This window comes from Fopius arisanus, unplaced genomic scaffold, assembly GCF_000806365.1.
Source record: "Fopius arisanus strain USDA-PBARC FA_bdor unplaced genomic scaffold, ASM80636v1 scaffold00012, whole genome shotgun sequence".
In the NCBI taxonomy this organism is placed as follows: domain Eukaryota; kingdom Metazoa; phylum Arthropoda; class Insecta; order Hymenoptera; family Braconidae; genus Fopius; species Fopius arisanus.
In genome coordinates this window covers 1,513,460-1,533,376 of record NW_011887751.1, presented here as the reverse complement: position 1 = coordinate 1,533,376, position 19,917 = coordinate 1,513,460, and the positions used below count along the sequence as shown (strand labels likewise).

Here is a 19,917-nt window from a genome sequence, read left to right as displayed (position 1 = left end):
AAAAATTCGTAATAGTTCATCCAGGAGTGCATGAATGAAGGAAATTAATATTACTGTTAATAAACGGCGATATACGCTGATTAGAAAGTAATTCAGTCTATATTCACATCAGACATAAATGATGTCACTTGGAAATTCACGGAATGAGTGAAACTCCCGGACGGTATTTTTTCGATGACAATGAAAGAACGCCCCGGAACTTCCACAGAGTCAGCATCATTACGGATGAGAGAGTTCGGTAATGGAACCGTATACAGCTAGCATGAGTTTTTACCTTTTCGTTCTCTTTTTTCGCAGTAGAATGACACTATTAAAAATCTTTTTCGTATCTATCAAATTAACTTCGCTAATTTTTGTTATTGCCGTCAATGTATGATTAGGAGTATTTGAGATTAGATAAAATCGTATGTTCATATTTAATTACTTTTATTAGAATACAAACCCTCTGGCGACTAGCAGTCTCAATGCATCCACATGGCCTTCAAAGGCTGCCCACAGTGTTGGGGTCATTCCACCGTCATCTCGAGTATTGGCATCCTTTTTCGTTGCTTCTCTCAGGATTTCCAGAACTCCGTCCCTTGCAGCTCTGTGAATAATTTCCGTTCTGTTACCAATGAATTGAAATTCAAGACTCAAATCTAATGGTTGTTGTTCATTTTTCTATGACGTCTGTTTTTATGCAATAGTGCTATATTGTAGTAACAATTTCGTTAATGTTATTATAGTCGTCATCAATTCTTAGTATTTCGACATCAAAAAGATGCTCATCAACTTGCCAAATGCCTTAAAGTGGTAAACATCTTGATTGACCATTACAAAAAAAATGTCAATTATTTTTAAAAGGGTTATTTACTTCGTCGTTTTAGGATTGGGTAGTTCTTTTCCAACTAAGTAGGGATAAATTTTTCATTTTTTCTTTTAGAAATGAAATAAATAAAGTTACATGCATCAATGATGCACTCTCTCCTGTCAATGGAAACTACAAATTTTAAATTATCTGTGTTCTCAATCGATTGTTTGATTGTTGATTGTCAGCTGTGATAGGAGTTATCAGGATGATAGTATCGATGATTTTCCTTTGCGATTGTTCTTTGGATGATAAATAATGATATCGCAATGATGTCCAGATTGTGATCTTCTTTCAATAAAGCATTTTGATTTGGTTCATCAATTTTCTAAGTTGTTTACCAGTTCGCTTAATCATCACCAATTAAAGGTTCGACATTATTCCTAAAGAACACACGTCTCTGTGTTACGGATAAAATGATAAAAATAACTAGAAAAAATTCTTACTTGTGAAATCTTTCTGATGACATTCTACCCACACTTTCCAACGTACGATAATTCCTTAAAAGAATGGCATAGAAAATATGAGTTTATCTTACCAACAATCTAGCCAACTTGCTCATAACTTTAAATTCACGAAAAATGAACTGAAGAAAAAAAATTGTTTGCGAAATTCTCTTGCTCACTGAAAAGTAAAGAATATATGCTGTCTCCACCGGCGTAGAATCAAAACGCAACTGAGCCATTGATGCCGCAAGCATTTGTTCCCCCTGTGCTCACCTTGGCTATCTTTCCCCCCTCTACCTCACCAGAGAATGGTTCACCTTTTTTTCGTCAATTTCGTCTCAGTTTGCACCTGTTGTTGTTGGACTGGTTGTTCGTTCCTGGAAAAAGTCTGTTTTATCTACTGAACAGCCTAATTATTGTCTCTTTCATTTGAAATGTTTTATCTACGAATTTATTTTATCACTTTGACAATAATTATGCCCTCTGTTTCCTGCTTAATAATTTCTGCGAGCCTATAAAAAATTAATGAATCGATTGAATAATGACAAATTGAGAAAATTATTCGCTCTTATATGTTCCACTGATTCTTGTTTATTTTTCAATTAGTCGTTCTCTAATAATTCACAACAATGAACAAGCAAAGGATTTCTTTATCGCGATTGAGGCATTTACAATAAAGTATTACTTTCAGCATCCTCAGTCATAATTAAGGTTGCCAAATACTTGTACAATTGATAATGGATTCTCAGATATATGAAGTGGATTAACAGTAACCTTAACAACTGCCGTCGAGGTTGAAATATATTTTTTATCGATTATTGTTAATTTTTAACTTTTTTAATTATTAATTATTATCTATTTATATTATATATATTATATTTTTACTTAATTATTAATTGTTAATTTATAAACGTATGACGGTTATGTTTTTTTTATGTCCCTCTCCGTTTATTTATTATTGTATTTTTTCTTCACTTCTGGAAGGACTAAGTAAAACACGAACTACTACACTTTTCCTAAGGTTATACCACTGCTACTAGCAATACTTGATGGGCAACTTGACTTTTTTTTATTTATTTTTTTACATTTTGTGTAATGTATCGCAGAATGCTGAAAAGCAGTCATTATCAAACCTGCACTTTTAAGTAAGTAAGTTTTTTTATTGTTAAACCGTCCAAATGCGGTAATTAAGACGGTGATACAGTTCATTAACGAATGGTGGAATGAAGCAAAAGGAAATTACCATGACCATGGTCGAGAATGCCATGGCAACATGGTAGAAGTATGACCTTATCTACGTATTTGTTCGATTCCCCGGAGCAGCGTCATGAACTCGAATTAGAAATTCGTTAAAGTTTATAACTATTTCAATTATAAGGGTCTTAGCCCGATCATAGTAACGACAGTAGTGAGGGCCTTACAGTTACTGCAGTGGGGAGTGAGAAGCACCTGCCCAATGGTAAAATGGTGAAAATGGCAGCCGTAATTAATGAATAATGAATTTAAAGGAAGCTAAACAACAAGTGGGGAATCGTTCTTATATCGCATGTCGTATTTGCTAATAGATTAGCACTATGCTTCCGAATGGTTATTTTCTCTATTATCTTTCCCTTTGATAAAGAAGCTTTCATTTTTATTTCATTAAATTGAATGATTCTGTAACAGTGTACTTTTTTGATCCAAAATTCAAGTTAACGGTATTTAATAAACTTTTTCAGCCACTATCGTATTCGACTTCTAACGGATACACGCAGATATGGAGATAGCGTAGGAAAACAAAAATGGAATTTCACAGAAATGAAAGAAACTATTATTGCTGTCACGTTCATCTTCGAACTTCGTCAAAAGGACACCAGGACAAATTTTTTCAGCCGTCATTCAATTGACTCGGATGTTATTTTTTTTTGCGTTATCGTGAAAAAATCAAATATTTGAAAAAAAAAATATTAAAAAAATGGATCGATGGAACTAATTTTTGTTGACGGTGATAGATAGGATCGAATGAGACTTATATTCGAAAAGAAAAAGATTCAATCAGGTGGAAATGCAGGTGAGTAATCAAAGAAAATGAATGCAAAGAAAATACCACATACACCGTGGCGGACCACTCGATAGGGTGAATCGAGTTGTGCATTTAATAAGATGGTCGGAGCTGTCCTCCTCGACCTAGAAAAGGCGTTTGACAGCGTCTGGATTAATGGTTTAATATTTTTATTAATTAAAAAAAAATTCCCTAAAGAATTAATCAGAATAATTTGGAATATGGTTCAAAAAAAATCATTCAAAGTGATTAATCAAAACAAACTATTAAGTTACACTTTTATCATTACCGAAGGCCTACAACAGGGAACAATAAACTCCCCCTGTCTATTTTCCCTGTTTACGGCCCATATGATAGATGCTTTTCAACTTAATTCAGGAAATGACACCTATTCTTTGGCATACGCGGACGACAGAATTATATACGTCGCCGGAGAAAACGGTATCGAAATCAGTGATAAACTGAACATAATAATTAACAAGGGTGTAAATCTATATACTACGTGGAATTTAAAAGTAAACCCGGAGAAAAGTGAGGCAATCCTGTTCCGAAATACCACAGGCCACCTCTCAGCAAAAAAAAATAAGTGTAAAACAATTTGGAATAAAAATAAAAACCCCAAATTCTAACACCGAGATTGCGATTCCAATCAAAAAAAATGTGAAATATTTAGGAGTTCAACTTGATTATTTAACCAGGGGCACCAATCATACTGAAGCTCTATTGGAAAACGCAAGAAAGCGTTAAAAAGCCCTGAGCCACCTGTTCCATAACAAATACATGAATAAAAAAGCAAGAATAATTTGTTATCTGTTACTCATCAGGCCCCTAGTGACATATGCTACAGAGATTCTCTGGAATATGTGAGCCTGTCAAATAGAAAAAATAAGAGTTTTTGAGAGAAAATGCCTGAGATCGGCTCTTTTTCTTCATAGGACAGCTCATTCCAACTACCTTTACAGAGTGAGCAACAAAACATTATATGAGAAAGCTGAAGTTCCCCGAATTGATAACTTTATTATAAGAATCACTAGGAAATATTATAACAAAATGGTCAATATAGCCAATCACACAATAAATTCATTAGCAATCTACCCACCTGAGGAGGCCATCGGTAGGGCCAGATGCGGTCATATCAAACCGCAATACTTTACGTATTATGATGGAATCGGCCTGATCAAGGATGACCTGAACAGACCGATACTTTATCATATGCCAAGGCACTCAAAGAATAAAAAAATCCCCATTGATAGTGATGACTCTCAAATATTATTATATTCTAGAGATATCCCACAATGTGATCTCACCGATTTCTCTAGAATCAAAAACGATTTCTGGTGGCTAAACGAAAACTGTAAATTCATAAATGAACTCAAACATCGTTATAGAATATATAAACAGCGAAACAACCGACGGTAGTGGCCGTGCGGTTAGAGTGCTAGACTAGCATGCCAGAGATCCGGGTTCGATCCCGGGCACCGGCGGTCAAAAATTTATAGCGCTCTGATCTCACGGTTCCACTGCCGAGCGGTAGTCCTGTCAAAAGGACGACTGTACCTGGGCAGGTTTTTTCCCTCAGATGAGGTTTTTCCCTCCCTTCAAGCAAATGCGGTACAGGGGGTTGGGGGGGTGGGAAGGGAACCAACTAACCGTAAAGACCCGAAAGGGTATACGAGAGAAAAGAAAAAAATTATAAACAGCGAAACAGAATTAATAATCGCAGAAATCGTAGACGTTATATAAATCGTTAAAGTAAATGAAAATAATAATAATAATAATATTATAAGTAAAGATAACTTACTCTAAAAGTACTGTTAGGGTATTAGAAATATTATTACCCTCTTATGTAAACGTAATCCTATATTTTCTCTCTTTCTTTATGCAATTATGTCTGTGCCGTTTTTTTTACACAAATAGCAACTTGGATTTAATTCCTTTTTTTTAGCACAAAATTAAATTATCTATGTAATAAAGAGCACGTAAAGCTCTTTATTTTAGCTACCCATATATAGTTGTTCTTAATCTAGAAAATAGCATATTTCGCAGTTAAAAGAAAAACTCGAGAGCCTCTATAGGCCAAAATGTTTCTTTTTTTCCAGTAAACATTAATAAAGAACCTCAGTTTTGTTTATACTAGTTTTTTAAGGTTGTACATATCTTGTAAATAATTTTGTAATAATAAAAAAAACATGGTAAAACAAAAAATCGAGTTGTGCACTGAGTTGACAGGGGTTCGAGATTGAGTCGATGGTAATGTGGATCCACATTACCATCGACTCAATCTCGAACACCTATCGACTCAGTGCACAACTCGATTCACTCTATCGAGGGCCTATCGAGTAAATCTCGAATGGTCCGCCAGGGCACACCCACACATACATACATACATTTGGACACGATCTAAAAACTGCATTTTCGAACTCCTTAGGTTATACTGAGTTGATATACGACCAAAAATATGAGACTTAAATTCGGGCGATTACAAAGTTTCCATTTGGAAGCAAAAAATATTGAACTACCTGTCCATTACCTGGGAGTTTCATTTTCACTAATGTTCCAAGGAAAAAGTGGAAAGTATGATTGGGAAAATGTCAGTACTGTAAAACGGTATTATTAAATATGACTTGTAGTCTGAGCTTTTTAAATTTTGTCCCAGTGTGTCAGCCAAATTTAAAACTATCACGCGATCGCAAATATTGAAGCAAATCGATCGAATAATCAGTAGCTAAGTTTTTAGGAATTAATTTTGACCGTGAACTCAATTTTAAATGCCAAGTAAGTAAAATTCAACTAAAAACACGGAGGGCTCTCAATATTGTAAAGTTTCTCGGACGAACTTGGTAGGGCTCTGATCCCTCCACTCTTATTATCCTATATAAAAGTTTCATTCGATCAGTCTTTGATTATGGAGTATTTATATATCTCCCCAACACAAAATTCTTGAGAGATAAACTTGCGAAAATACAATATTCTGCTATTCGATTAGCGCTCGGGTACAGGTACTCAACCCCCACTAATGTCCTCGTCGGAGAATCAAAACATACGTATATTTAGAACAGAGCCAAATTTCTCTCTGAGACCTATTTATTAAAAGCGCTCTCGAATCAGCAACCCAGGTTGGGAAATCCAAGCTTGAACGATGGGTCCAAGCTTGGATCAGCTTAGGATACCAAGCTTTGGAATTCCTAGCTTGAACCAAGCTGGATTCAATATATCATACCTAGGTCATTCCAAGCCTTCGAATTGCTATCTTGAACCAACCTTGATGTTATGCAAATACAGTGTTTAACAAAACTTGGTGAAAATAGGCAAATCGAAGCTTGGATACCTCGGAAATTCCGCCCATGTTCCAAGCTTGGATCCAAGCCTGGAATAGATAAATAAAATAATAAATAATAATAATAATACAGGCTATAATAATAACAATCAATTAGTTACAGATAGAATAAATTACTGCGTATGTTCGTAATGAGGATTAAGAGTCGTAGAAGAAGGGAGAGGGGGGGGGGTTCGAGAAAAAGTAACTTATGTCAATGAATAATGTAAATTAAGTAAATAGTTACTGATTTTAGTTACATTAAATAAATAAAACGTTATTCAACAACAGTTTTTCTATAAAGTTGACATAGAGTTTATATGCACAATTAAAAATTACAAGTTATAAGTGCGTGTTAGCTCAGTGGTAAGGCGTAGGTTTCATAATGTTAGGGTCATGCGTTCGAATTTCGGTTGCGGCGGTCAATTTTTAAGTTAATTAATTAGGTTTTTTCAAAGACCAATTTATCAGGGAATGATAAATAGAGGCAAAATTGACTTGTATCTACGATAAAAAACTAATTATTTCATTTTTGCCTCAATTTTAATCAATAAATGCTAGATAAGCTGAAGGATTGGATCCCAGGCTCGGCTTGGATTTTACGTTCAAGTTTGAACCACGGTTGGTCCATGTTTGGCCCAGGCCTGGACTACCTTCATTTTAGCATCTTGGCTCAACCTTGGATCGAGCTCGACGTCCAAGCTTGAACTAGTGTTACAAACCAAGGAATAACCAAGGTTGGTACAATCTTGAATTCCAATCTTGAGCCAAGCTAGGTTAGTCTTGGTCCGAGCTTGGCCCAAGATCGAACCAATGGTTAATCCCCACCTGGGAATCACAGATAGCACAAAATATGCACAAATGGTTCAAAATTAGTTCTTACTCTCATCGCGCCAAAGACAAATTAATGACTAAATGTATCTGCGAGGTACTCCCTCTAAAAAAATCACTGTACATCGACTCAAATTACCATATATTCACACACTCATTTGATGCCTACATTGTACCCATCGTCCTGAAGGATAACTGGAGACGATCGGTACAACAGGAAAAAGAAACCAATCGATTTTTTAATAAGGCGCTTGAGAGATCTCATGAGGATTATTACCAAGTTTTCACTGATGACGGAAGTAAAAATAGCAATAATAAATATGTTGGAGCTGCCTGCGTCTGTCCTGAGATGAACACACGTATCTCCACAACCATAAATTGCACTTACACTCACCTTAAAATTTATAAAGGAAAATCCGGGCCATAAATACGGAATTCTGACAGACTCCTTGAGTGCTTGTCAAGCATTCAATAGCGGTAAACTGGCAGTTAAAACAAATCCATTTATTACGGAAACCGGACAACTATTTATTGAAATAACCAAAGAATCTAATCCTTTATCAGAAATCTCAATTATATGGATTACCTCGCATTGCTGCATAGAGGGAAATGAGGAAGTCGACAAGTTGGCGGGAGAGGCGGAAGACGATCTTAGCAACGAATTTAGAATACCTTTTACGGATTTCCGAACACTTCTTAAGAGGCAAGAACGAATAGAGACAAACAGTAAAATCGTTGAAATAGGGAAGAAGAAAAGTGTAGATTACTTTGAACTTTTTTACAAGGAGTCTGCAAGATCATGGTATGGAAAGTGCAAGCTCTCCAGAAAATGTATTGTCACTATCAATCGCGTCAGAGCTAATCATTACCATCTCGCAGCCTCCTTGGTTCGAGTGGGGATCTCCAATGATCCCAGTTGTTCGTGTGGCGCAGAAAACCAAACTTTCGACCACATCTTATAGCATTACCCCAGGTACGAGCAACAAAGAAACAAACTGGTAGATAGACTAATTAAAAAAGAATTTCCTAGGCCATATACGACAAAAAATTCCTAAATGCGATAGATTTTGGGTATATAGAGGCAAAGTATCTAAATGAGTGCAAAATACAAATCTAAACTAGAAACTGAGGGAAAAAAAGACCAATGTGACAAATGAGAAATGTACTACTTCTGAAAGTGTAAATAACCCCTAGGTTGGGTTCATCGCTATAAAGTAATAAATGAAAAAAAAATCGACCGAAGAGAATGACACACTCATGAACCGGAAAAAATTGCCAAAATGATGTATACGTTCCATTATTTTAAATTGGATGACAATTCCAACAGGCATTTTATTTTCCATTTTCTCTTTAAAGCACTTTGAACACTCATTTACTAGCTATAAATTCCGCCGAGATATTGGGCTAAATTTTTAAGGGTTAAATAACTTACTATATTTTGAAAAAAATCGAAGCTTGAAATGATTAATATTATTCGGCTTGCTGTTTGAAGTTTTTGATGTTATTCTTCGTCAAATGAGCCAACAAGGTGCCGTATGTCCGTAAATTCACTAGCACTGGTTCTCTTTTGGATTTGCTATTCTTCTAGAAATTTTTAGAATTAAAATTTTTTGCTTCCAAATGGAAGCATTGCAATAGTCTAATCTCGACTCAAAAAAAATTATAATGTTGCTCGGAAATGATAGAGAATTATCTGAAATATAAAAATACTAAATCCTTTTAAAAACGTCTATGCGTGTTCCCCTCTGACCAAGAGTGATTTTTCAGTTAGAAAAAGATATAAGTAAAAAAAATAGGTAATAGGTAAAAAAAATTGCAAAAAATTTGACCTTTGGTCAGATAGTAGGTAACTCTGAACCGAGTTTTTTTCGAAATATCTTCAAAACTAAGGAAGGTATTTAGGTTTTCCTTCCGAATGGAAGCATTGCCATCATTAACTTTTTCGATTTTCCTATTTTGCCTAGAAATTACGTCAAACGGTCTGAAACGTAAAAATACGAAGTTTGAAGGCCATGTGTTTGTGTGCAGATGGCCAGCTGAGGGTCAATTTTTACAGAAGAAGAAGAATAAACGGGTAAACAAATTTCCAAAAATCTGAAATTTCGTCAGTGCATAGGTCCTAATATGAACTTGATCTGTGTTAGATTTCAGCTCGATTGAGTAGTTTTTGTAATATCGGTGATTGTTTCTGAAAAGTTTTTTGTAAATACAGGAGAAACTATCGAACCGTTTACATTTTTGGTAAATGTCTAGAACAGCCCCCCCCCCCCCCCACCGCCAAGAAGTTAAATACAGAAAGAGGATTAATCCTGGTGTTTACACGAAGGATTAATCAATAACGGGTCGCTGATTATACCGAGCGATACTTAAAGTCCCCAACGCGCCAGTACCTCTGGCATTGCCGATAAGTAAAAATTATGAATCTTATACCACGTCAAAGACCACGAAATAAGCTTTTGAATGTTTCATCCATTTATCTCTACCTGAACCGAATTGGCGAGGATTTGAATATTCGCAAACATGAAATCGGTATGTCACGTTTACCTTGGAGTTTTTAGGATCGGTCAAATTTTCAGCAGCTGTGTAGGCAAAAGTGATACACTTCTGGTATCATTTGAAAGCTTATTATCTGGGCTTTCGAATCATACTATTCTCTGTTATCAATCATCAATATCCAGTTTGTTCCAGTTATCCAGTTATCATCGTTTATGCATGTAATGGAATGAACTATCTACCTTGCATTTTTACCATACATCACATTTTTAAATCAAATTAATCGTAGAATAACAATGGCTATTCTATATCATTGGAGCTCCTTCTTTTACCTTTCGAATGATATCATATTCATTTGGTTACGCTCATTCTTTTCTCAGTTATAAACCCATAAACGTCAGAAACGACGTGTCACACTATTTTGTGCGTTAGCCATTATATCAAAATTCTCACCATTCGACAGATGAGACAAATGAACTATTCTATATCCCAGGGAAAAATCGACGATCGAAACAGGTCTCATCCAACCCTGAAACGAGGCTCAAAAATGCTCAACGAGGGCTGGGGTCCACCCGTGGTTTAACACTCGTTCAGCCTTAAAATGATAACCTCGTGTCAGGCTCGTGAATCAAAGGCTATTTCAGGGGCTGCAGAGAAGCCTAGATTTAGCCTGGAAACACGACATCGCAAGGTCTGACTCAAGCCTCAATTTTAGGCTTGTTCGAGGTGTCGATTGGACATGGTATCAGCCCATTATATTTATTTCTATAATTTCATAGACTATCACTAGGAAGCAGGTGGAAGTATTAAGTTACGGGATTGAATGAAAACATATTTATTTATCGGAATAAAGTATTCAAAAAAAGGGATTGACAATAGAATGATTGCTTTTTGACATTTTTTAATGCGTCGGAACTCGATTACAGTCTTATTCCACCTAATGAACTCAACAATTCCCATAAATTTAGATTCTTATTATAAGTCGAATAAACTAAATTAGTTATATCATTCCAAATTAAGCAGAAATAATTTTTTGCATTCGGAACATATTAGTATCAGGCCAAATGTGATAAATTTATGCTCGTCAATTATACCCTCTCATTTATCACTTTCGAAGGAAAAGATATTCACTAATTCCTTATCTTCTAAAAAAAACACAACTAAAAACATTTCTTTTTGGTCCATCTTTCTAAGCTACGACCAGTGTCATAATTTTGCTTGGTATTTAGTTAAACATGAAATAAATTTTTTTAATGAAAACAAAGAATAGTTATTCTGAAGAACCATGCCCTAAGAACGGTATTAACTTCACGTGAAAATTATACAAGTAGTGATCAAAAAGCAAAATGAGTTAAATATCTGACTACGTACTATATAACAATCATTAAATTCAACTTCGTTATTTACCACGTAAGCATACATAAAAAAATCCTGTAACTCATTTTATTGAGTAAAACTGCTGAAAAAAAACTCACATGGATGAAAAACTCTTCAGGCAAAAATATTTCACTTAAGACTATTGTAAATTTGACCAGAGTGTGGGCGCAGCCATAGTCGTTCACATTTGCTGAATCTATAGCACCCTTTGGCACAAAACAATAAACTATAAATGCATATTTCTTCGGCAATATCTAGCCTATCTAATATCAACTAAATGAAACAATGAGCATCAATATAAATGGCAAAATTCTCATATGAGAGAATACGTGATCGCGCGAAAACACCCAGACAGCAAAATTATCCGAAGGCGTAGAATTTATCGGCAAGTTTTGATCTTTTTTTGCGGAAAAATTGAACTTGATTTTCCGACAGTTTGTCGACATAAGGATGGCACATTTCTACGTTAAACTATCAGCCTAACAGCGAAAATATCTGAAAAATTTCTCCAAAATTTCAAGTCGACATGCATATATAACCGTCAGCAAAGTTGATGATAAAGTCAGTAGTAGATTCTGAATACAATGACGGATATTATTGCCTCTTTTTAGATTCTTGAAAAATTTGTAAATTTACACATGAAAACAGCAGCAAAATATCAGTTAAAATTAGCGGCAAAATATCGAATAAACCTAGTGGCAAAATATCCCCTGAAATTTAGGGTAAAATATCGGCTAAAATTAGCGGCAAAATATCGAATAAACTTAGTGGCAAAATATCGGCTGAAATTTGCGGTAAAATGTCGGCTAAAATTAGCGGCAAATTATAGCATAAAATTGGCCGAAAATTTTCATTGAAATATGTGAATGGAAACAAATTCTAAATCATTTAAAATTGTTGAGAAAACATCGCACTGAAATGTTTATAATTTTCAATAAAAAAACATTTAATTTATGCCATAGGTGGCCAGAATCACGCGATTCTACCGAGCGAAGCGAGGTTAGAATTGTGGGCCCAGTGACATAAAATACGAAAGAACATCATGTACGAAGCTCGTTCTTTATGGTATTTTTGGACTCGTGGGATTGTAAACATCCGACGAGTAAAAAAACTCTCGCCTTCGGCTCATTTTACAACTTCCCAGGAGCCCAAAAACCCATTACGCACTTGTTGCGTAATATACTTTTAATATGTCGTGCGATGGGCATCATCAGCATTTAAAAATACTAATTTAAATATTTTTCAAAAGATTGATGCAACGTCACATGACAAAAATAATGGTGGCTACCATAGGTTTTTGGCCGTTTACCATGAATCTGCCGTGGATTCGCCATGGATTTTGACATGACATGGTGAATCCATGTAGCTCAGAATCTGCTCTAAAAAAAATATCTATCAAAATTTTCCTACCTCCCTTAGGTTGACAGCTGACCTCAAAGATAACTCATCTCGTTTGTATCCTTTCCTTCTGATTTATAACTCAACTTCCCCGGAATATCTTTTCTTTAGAAGCCCAAAAAATCCTTTAACTGACAAATCTCTCGGACGTTCCAGATGACGACGAACTTAGTGGTCTTAATAGGAACGATGTCTACAAGCGTCAAGAACTCAAGCCCTCGATTCTAAAAGAGCTGAGTCAGGAATTGTAGCTAATTATTTAACCAACTCGGTTAAACTACAGTCCCCTCAACAGTAGGTTGTTCCTAGAAGAGAAAACATTGGGAGTGCAGTTGCTTGATGACCACATGTGTCCTGCAGAAGTGGTGACAGGTATAGTCTATGTGGTTCGGGGCCGAGAGCTCGACGATGGATGTTTCTGGGTTCAAGACTTCTGCTTCTCAGGGGTATCTCCAAAACTATCGAATTTGAGGTTTTTTTCTAGCCCCCAGGGAAGAATTCGATAGATTTCGGGACTAGATCTGGCCTACTCGCTAGATTCCGTGAATGTTGAACTTGTTACTGAGTAGATCACTGGAATGGCCGGAAATGCTGGGGCTCAGGAAGACGTAGCTTCCATTTACCTATTTATCATTGCTCGGAATAGTGTAAGGTGGTTTATGGAATGAAACATTCATAAAGGATACTCTGGAATTAGGAATCATAGCAAAACTTTGCTTTGGAGACTATCGTAGCTTCGCACAGGTTCGATAGCTTTCTGGGACAAATTGTGGAAAATTCACGTATTCTGCTGATGCCTGGGGAGTTTCATCCATCGCATCATTCTATACCACAGTAGCGTATGTATTCTTGTATTTTACCAGAGTCTTTAACGTATTTTTGAAGAATATTGTCCGTAAAGAATTGGCTGAAAATTATTTTAGACATATCTATGCAACCATTAAGTTTGGAGAAAAATTGCAAAAGAAACCTTGTTTTAGGACTGTTTGGTTTTGTTAACGTGTTTCCATCCTTTAATTTTTCTTCGTTTTCGTGGATAAGAAAATACAAAATTGAATGTAAAAAATAAATAAAAGTCGTTACTATCGACTAGTTCCATGCCCCACCATTTGAATATAACATGCGCTGTTACAAAAATTTCATGGACTATTGATACAGTGGTATTGAGGACGATTTAGGGGTTGAAATGTTATGAAATTTCAAATTCCACTGAATATTCAGTTAGGTTCTAAAATTTTAAGCGACACCAAGATAAGAATTTCTTCATTTGGTGAAGAACATTTGGTGTCAAATTACCTTAAATTTGCAATGAATTCAGTAATTCCATTATTTTTTCTGCTTAAATCACATTCACTGCCACTCAGTGTCCTCCGAATCAAAAATGTATTCATTACAATTTTCTGGTTTTCTGTTCATTGGCAAGGAAAAATGGAACAAAAATTTACTCGTCTATTCGATTTTTCCACAAAATTCGGAGTTTTCAATGCCAAGATGTTTTGAAATTGCAGTGAAATTGCAACACGATAAAAATTTCTGAAATTTGCGATGAAAAATTAAGGCAAAATTGTTGAACAGTATGAGATTACTACATACAATTGTTAGCGCAATATTCCACGAAGAAAAACAAAATTATCGAATTAAAGACTTAAAAAAATTCAAGAAATTACTCGGTATGAAAAAGCTCAATAGAAAATGGTACTATCTGCGCATTTCTGATCGAATTCGATTCAGATTGTTATATTATTTTATTTTATTCACATTTTTTTGACCAATTTCGATTGAAACTGCCGAAGCCTTTGTACGACGTTTTTAAGATAAATATTTAATACATGGAAATCACTGGATTTCGGTTTTTCTATATAACTTGTTTTTCAATTGAAATTGTTGGTTATACGTTTATTTCATCTTTTTTTTTACTCTCCGTAGAAAATCCAAGGAATTTTCAGAAAAAATTTCGAAAACTTCTGCCTAGGTATTCCAATGGGAAAAATTTGAAAAGAATACATAAAAATCAAACAAATTTCCCCAGCCCTTGAAACTTATACCTCTGCATCTGCTGTAAGGGCGAACGTCATCAGTGTCAAGCATTTTTTATGGGAAATGGGAGGATGATCCCTCGAACACCCGACACGGGTAATCGTCCTTTTGAGTGACGTATTTTTAAATATATTTTTATGACGAAGAAGATACATAAATGTATTGTGTAGAATTTGCAATATTACACAGGAAGACACATTTTTATAAATCAAAGATAAAAAAGTAATGAACATGTATGAAAAGATTCCATAGACAATCTAAGAGATTTCGTAAAACAATTTTATTAGAATCAGATTTAGATTCTATTGCCACTCTATGGAAAATTCTATTTTCCGTCAGTTTTTGAGAATTTTGCCTTTGCGCGCGGTTTTTAAGTTGAAATATTCGATAGAAAAACACCAATGGATTTCCATTTTTCAATACAACTTATTCTGTCGAGATTCTTATGCATAGAAATTCATAGGTATACCTTTTTTAATATTTTTTCACCGTATTTTTTTTGTCTCTACTTCAAAAATCTAAAGACAAAAAACTAAAAAATCGATGGTTTGCCATTTTTATGTTCTAAATCTCGACAAAATAATTTGTATAGAAAAATCAAAATCTATGATTTTCTTCTCTAAAATATTTGTCCAATAAATATGAAGAAAATCCGCGGAGTTTTCAATAGAACATGGCAACAAACAAATTTTGTTTCTTATAGAATACTAGAATATTACATGAACGGGACAACTATTTTAAATCTGGTGATATCTCAAATTCTCGTCGCTGGCCCTATCCTCAAAGCCTCCCTAAGGACTGACGATGGCACTCTTTGACTGCTTTTAATTGCGACGACATAACACTGTAGAATTCTCTCTCAGTTATGCGAGCATAGTCGCTCGAACATCTTAAGGCAGTCAGGATGGCTCGAAGATATCTTGCAGCACCAGTCCTGAGAGTGAATTTCCCTTCTACCCGACGTGTAATTGTTACATTCATGACAAAATCATTGTCCGTCGAAAGAGTCGCACGAATCATTCCGGCTGTGACTTTTTTCACGTCGCTTCCACCAATTTGACTCAGGTATGTGACAAGATGTTGATAGTCATCTTCAGTAGCATTCTCGAATGCCGTAAGGCTTTGATTTGAAGCGAACTTCAAAAAGGGAGGGGGATCTCTATGTCTTGCTTGACGACCAGCGATAACACGGATTCCTCGTTCGACACGTGAAAAGCCTTCTTGTAATTCACGGCGCATTTCGTGGAGATCGTTATTCCTATCATCGGCTGCGCGTTGATTGTCAGGTGGTGGTGGTTGGCGATTTTCTTCATTTCGCAATGGCTGTTGTGCTTGGACAATCAGCGGCGGCCAATAGTGATACGGCCGTTGGACTGGACGCATCATCGGATCCATCCAATTCTCCATCTGTTGTGCACCGTTGGCATTTTGTCCTCTTAAATTATCAACCAATCCTAGTGGTCCTACATTCACAAGTGGATGATTTGCTCCCATATGTTGTGGATGCATATGCCCTGGTTGCACAAATGGTAGACGATTCAATTGCGCTGCATTAATTTCCTGAAGAGGCTGAGTGCCAGGGAAATAATGTACATTGAACTCATTCAAAATAACTGGATCATTGGGTAACGGACCACGATCTGAATTAAAAGTTTCATTAAGTTGATGGGTTCTGTCCCCACCAACATCAAGTTCAGGTGGTTGGGCGTTTAATCTAGGAACTGGCACTTCGATATTCCCACTAACTCCATCAACATCGTCATTTACATCTACTTCCCTCACTACTTCGACATTCACAGATTTTTGCTGCGTAGATTGCGGATGTTCTATAAATGTTGCACGTTGTTGTTGCGTCAGCTGACGTGGTTGACCAGTTGCATCTGACGAATGATGGGTATGTAAAATAGAAGGAACAACGTTCAGGGGAATCCCATCGATTGAACTAGTCTGCGGTACTGATAGCGCTGAACGTTGTGTCTCACCATTTTGATGGGTGAAATTGCGTTGAATGTCATTCACTATGGTGCTAGCTTGTTGCAGTGGACCTCCCTGTGATGTTTGGTTCTCATCTAAATTGAGCACAGTTGCAATGAAATCACCATTCTGCTGATTCAAGAGCGTTTGCGAGGGTGGAACATTTCTATTGGCTGGAGATTGGACGATTTCAGTCTCCCCACCACCCTTTTGGTGGGATTGATCTGACTGTGATGATTCAGTAAGTGAGCCATCTGCACTGCCTCTATCTGAGTGCTGCTCAACAAGTGCTAGCTGCGTTGACACGCTTCCACTAGCAGAATTGTAAAGGCTTCCAGCCTCCACACCACATCCAGAGGGTAATTGTATTGAAGTCATCGATTCACGGTTAGCCCCATTGACTGCCGCAGATGCTGGTCTGGTGACACCAACTAGAGATTCTGGCGTGTTTATATTTTCTTCGTTTCCTCTAGATGATTTCTACGAAAGAAAATTTCCATCTTAACACAAGAAACAGCATCAAGATGATTATCATGTTTGGAGCATAGATTTATTGTGAAAGTTTTTTAGCTTATATTTTTTTAGATAAGTAAACAGAAACGCCGTGCGTATTCGGTGCAGAATTCGATTGGCAATCATATTATGTTTTCGCCAATTCTTTTTAAAAAATGGAAATACTAGATAGGAAAAAATGGATACATTTTGAGTACTTTTACAATTGATTTCATACAAATTTGTACTATAGAAATTGCTCGGCATAAATTTTTCAAGTTTTTCAGTCTTTTCCTTTTTGTCTTTACATGAGGATCCACACCAAATAAATTGAGAAATTTATGCCAACAAATTTTTATAGGACAAACTTGAATAATATGAATTTTATGGAAAAATCCAAACCGATTGATTTTTTGTGTCATATACTTTCTACTGAATATTTGTATTGAAAAAAACGCAATTATTGTTGAGCAATTTTCAACAGATTTGACGAAAAATTCCAGGAATTGTAAATAGAATTGCTTTGCCAATGCACTAACAGATTCTATGGAATTTTTCGTACAAAGGCGGGTATGTAATTTCGGGAAAATATAAATTCAGAATTCAGATGGAAATTGTCAATTGTAAGAAAAGAATTAGACAACCTTTTCCCGTGGCTACTACGAGTCCTACGAGGTGAACAGCACTGCTGTTTTCTTTTGTTTGGGGTCGTAAATCTTATTTGTTGCTGTTTTTTTAATTCTCTTCAAAGTCTTAACGACAAATATTAGAAACATTGAGTTTGAACAAAAAAACGCCTCCTCGCGAGTCACATATATTTATTGTCTGGCTTTTTCCATGTACTTCAATAATTACTTGTAATATTTTTATCAAGATGGAAAATATCGAATCTCTATATTGGCGCGACAGATCGTTGTCAATAGAGATAGTATTGATACATATTTTCAAATTTTCGGGACGAAAGATAACATCTAAAATGTTAGTCATGATTAATTTTTCAAATCGTAGAGAAATAAACAGACTACTCTTCGCCACGAATCTTTGGGCTGCAACTTCCAAGTACGCTGTGCCCACTGCCACTGGTTTTTCCTCTGCGGCCCAAGATTATCGCAATGTGCATTGTTTTTTTTCTATTTCTCAGTTATCAAGTTGTAACGGTTTAATTTTCTATTTCTTCCATTTTTTCCAACTGAACATTTTTTTGCTGTATCGCGTGTACTGTGGATAAAGCTCGTATGTCCGCATTCACAAGAGACATTGAATCTCGATATTTTACATATTTAGAAATCATGAAGGGGGGGGGGGGAGAAATTTAGCAAAAACTTTCATTAGAAAATGTTTTCTGAAAATGATGCCACGTTTTGAATCACTCGGGAATAACCTTTAAAGATCATTTCATGTTCTCTGGAGGAGTAAACATACGACGTTTTTTCACAAAGCACGCGATAACTTCTGTGTTTTTAATTCCAAATTTCTGAGAAATTTCGGCGCTTTTACATGCAACAGTCATCACTCGTTATTTACAAAAAACAGGAACTTTTCGTCGAATGTATGTCACAATAATAGAAACAATTCATTACCTCATATTCATGATCTTGTACCTGATTGTCATTCTCCTTCTCGACTCGATTCTTTTTTATTTGTGTCTCACCGTCGTTTGCACTCCACATCACACCGTCCGATCGTAATCTATTCAACCCTTCCACTTGCGACATTCTACTCTGAACTCGATGTATACAATCGTTTGCTGTCTGTATCACTGCACTTTTTCCATTAGAATCCTCGCTACTTTCTATGGAACTTGAAAGGAGAGCGACAAAATCGTTGTATTTAGATGGTTTTTTTGTAGCGCGCGAGGAGGGTAGCCTGGAGAGCTGATCCATCTCTCTAGTAGGAAGCCAGCGTCGAAACTGATCCTCCGGCGATGATGTATGTAAACAAAGCGCCAAAGGAGTTAATGATTGGCGATAAGTTGACGCCAAACTGCTGATGTTGTTTTTCCAAATACTGTAACCCACACCAATCGTGTTTATGTCGAGAGTTTCGTTTCAGTTTGGACTCTTGATGTTATTTTTCTCGGTGTACATACAAATAAAATAAAAGTCTCCATAGATAACTTTTTAGAGCAATAGACATTGCTCAATTTTTTTGATGCATGAGTCGAATTATATAACAATTCGGGTGAAGGACTGAAATTCCCTACGAGTCCGTATTACTGCACTCGCTCAAAGACTCTACCACAAAGAATACAGCCCATCGATGGTTTCGTCCTTACTTAAGTGCATGTAGCGTTCCTTACGCGCCCACTATTGTACTGCTCATTTGTTATGAGTTCGAGATTGCGGAAAAATAGTGCCCCTAAATTGGCGCAAATTTATTTTTAGAAAAAACAACTAACGCGTCCCAATGACACGTCCCGAAGATACAATGCAAAATCCCCCGATTTTATTCAGTCTATCTTCAGTACTGAAGGAAGTAAGATGTATCTTTAATTTACTTGAAGCATTTAGGTCAATAAAAAAGGTTCTACTTTGTTGATTCGAAAAATCTTCCTGAAATTTAGAGAATCGCCGCTGACTTGCTGTAAGAATAAATGTGCAAATTGTAAATTATGATTATTATAAATATGAGCGCAGCTGCTCCCATCTCAAAAATGAGCAGAAGT

At 36.0% G+C, this 19,917-nt stretch overlaps 2 protein-coding genes and 1 pseudogene across 4 annotated transcripts in view; 1 reads left to right on the top strand and 2 right to left on the bottom strand.

Moving 5' to 3' along the window:
* The window catches only part of LOC105263060 (SAM_USH1G_HARP domain-containing protein Sans), an 85,379-nt gene extending 83,683 nt beyond the window's left edge, over nt 1–1,696 (bottom strand). The window contains exons 1-3 of one of the 3 annotated variants that reach the window (XM_011299036.1): nt 1,473–1,696; nt 1,294–1,347; nt 443–586 (exon numbers count right to left, since the gene is read on the bottom strand). In XM_011299036.1, coding sequence (XP_011297338.1) covers nt 443–586; nt 1,294–1,316 — 167 coding nt within the window. In that variant the 5' untranslated portion in view covers nt 1,317–1,347; nt 1,473–1,696. Of the gene's footprint in view, nt 1–442; nt 587–1,293 lie in introns of all 3 variants that reach the window. The other 2 variants (XM_011299034.1, XM_011299037.1) reach the window with 2 other exon arrangements.
* An 11,184-nt stretch (nt 1,697–12,880) lies between these two features.
* Nucleotides 12,881–13,681, top strand: LOC105263068 (DNA polymerase delta subunit 2-like; annotated as a pseudogene).
* Nucleotides 13,682–14,779: 1,098 nt separating this feature from the next.
* LOC105263058 (uncharacterized) lies at nt 14,780–19,123 on the bottom strand. The gene is made up of 2 exons (XM_011299032.1): nt 18,833–19,123; nt 14,780–17,240 (listed from the first exon to the last, which is right to left on the bottom strand). Exons 1-2 carry the CDS (start codon nt 18,965–18,967, stop codon nt 15,567–15,569), a joined length of 1,809 nt encoding a protein of 602 aa, XP_011297334.1. The 5' UTR covers nt 18,968–19,123; the 3' UTR covers nt 14,780–15,566.
* Between the last annotated feature and the right edge of the window lie 794 nt (nt 19,124–19,917).

What these genes read in the sequence shown, in the direction of transcription:
- LOC105263058 (XM_011299032.1), bottom strand. Translation starts at nt 18,967, where the DNA reads ATGTCGCAAGTGGAAGGGTTGAATAGATTACGATCGGACGGTGTGATG. An exon ending in TACAAGATCATGAATATGAG is followed by an intron (nt 17,241 to 18,832) that starts GTAATGAATTGT and finishes TTTCTTTCGTAG; the next exon opens with AAATCATCTAGAGGAAACGA.